General features: G+C 59.4%; 1 protein-coding gene across 1 annotated transcript in view; it reads left to right on the top strand.

The window, feature by feature from the left end:
• LOC104626249 (AP-1 complex subunit beta-1) overlaps positions 1 to 498 on the top strand; it is a 14,450-nt gene that overhangs the window by 11,878 nt on the left and 2,074 nt on the right. The window contains exon 12 of the mRNA XM_010294122.1: positions 407 to 497. Within this exon, the coding sequence (XP_010292424.1) occupies positions 407 to 497 (91 nt within the window). The remainder of the gene's footprint in view (positions 1 to 406; position 498) is intronic.

The following is a 498-nucleotide window of genomic DNA, read 5'->3' as shown; positions in this document are numbered from 1 at the left end:
CCACGCAGGTGGGTAACGGCTCCTGCGCCGCCCAAGAGCTTCCCGTGGGCTTCGTCATCCCCCCGGGGCAGCGGGAACGGCTTGGTAATGCAGCGCCTGCGGCAGGAGGCAGATAATTGGAGCTTAATTCTGGAAAAGCTGATAGTTAAAGTCCTGGAGGAGCAAGGACGCAGTCTCCCGTAGCACAGGAGGCATCTCGTGCTGCTGCCCTGCCGAGGCTGGTGTAGCAAAGCAGCGTAGCCTCTGTAGACCAGAGGTGTGACATAAATAGCTTTAGTTTTTAATCCCCGTGATCCCTCTAATACTACAGCAAGACTTAGATGGGGCCAACATGCTCCGAGTTGTTCTGTAGTAGCTGCAGCTTCCCCTGCCCGATGGCTTCGGCACTAACCCCCGTGCTTCCCGAAGGACTCGGACAACCCCGACCTGCGGGACCGCGGCTACATCTACTGGCGCCTGCTCTCCACCGACCCCGTGGCCGCCAAGGAGGTGGTGCTG

The sequence above is a fragment of the Phaethon lepturus genome, unplaced genomic scaffold (genome assembly GCF_000687285.1).
Source record: "Phaethon lepturus isolate BGI_N335 unplaced genomic scaffold, ASM68728v1 scaffold34219, whole genome shotgun sequence".
In the NCBI taxonomy this organism is placed as follows: Eukaryota; Metazoa; Chordata; class Aves; order Phaethontiformes; family Phaethontidae; genus Phaethon; species Phaethon lepturus.
Note: the sequence above shows the minus strand (reverse complement) of the source record. Positions and strands in the feature narration are given on the sequence as shown.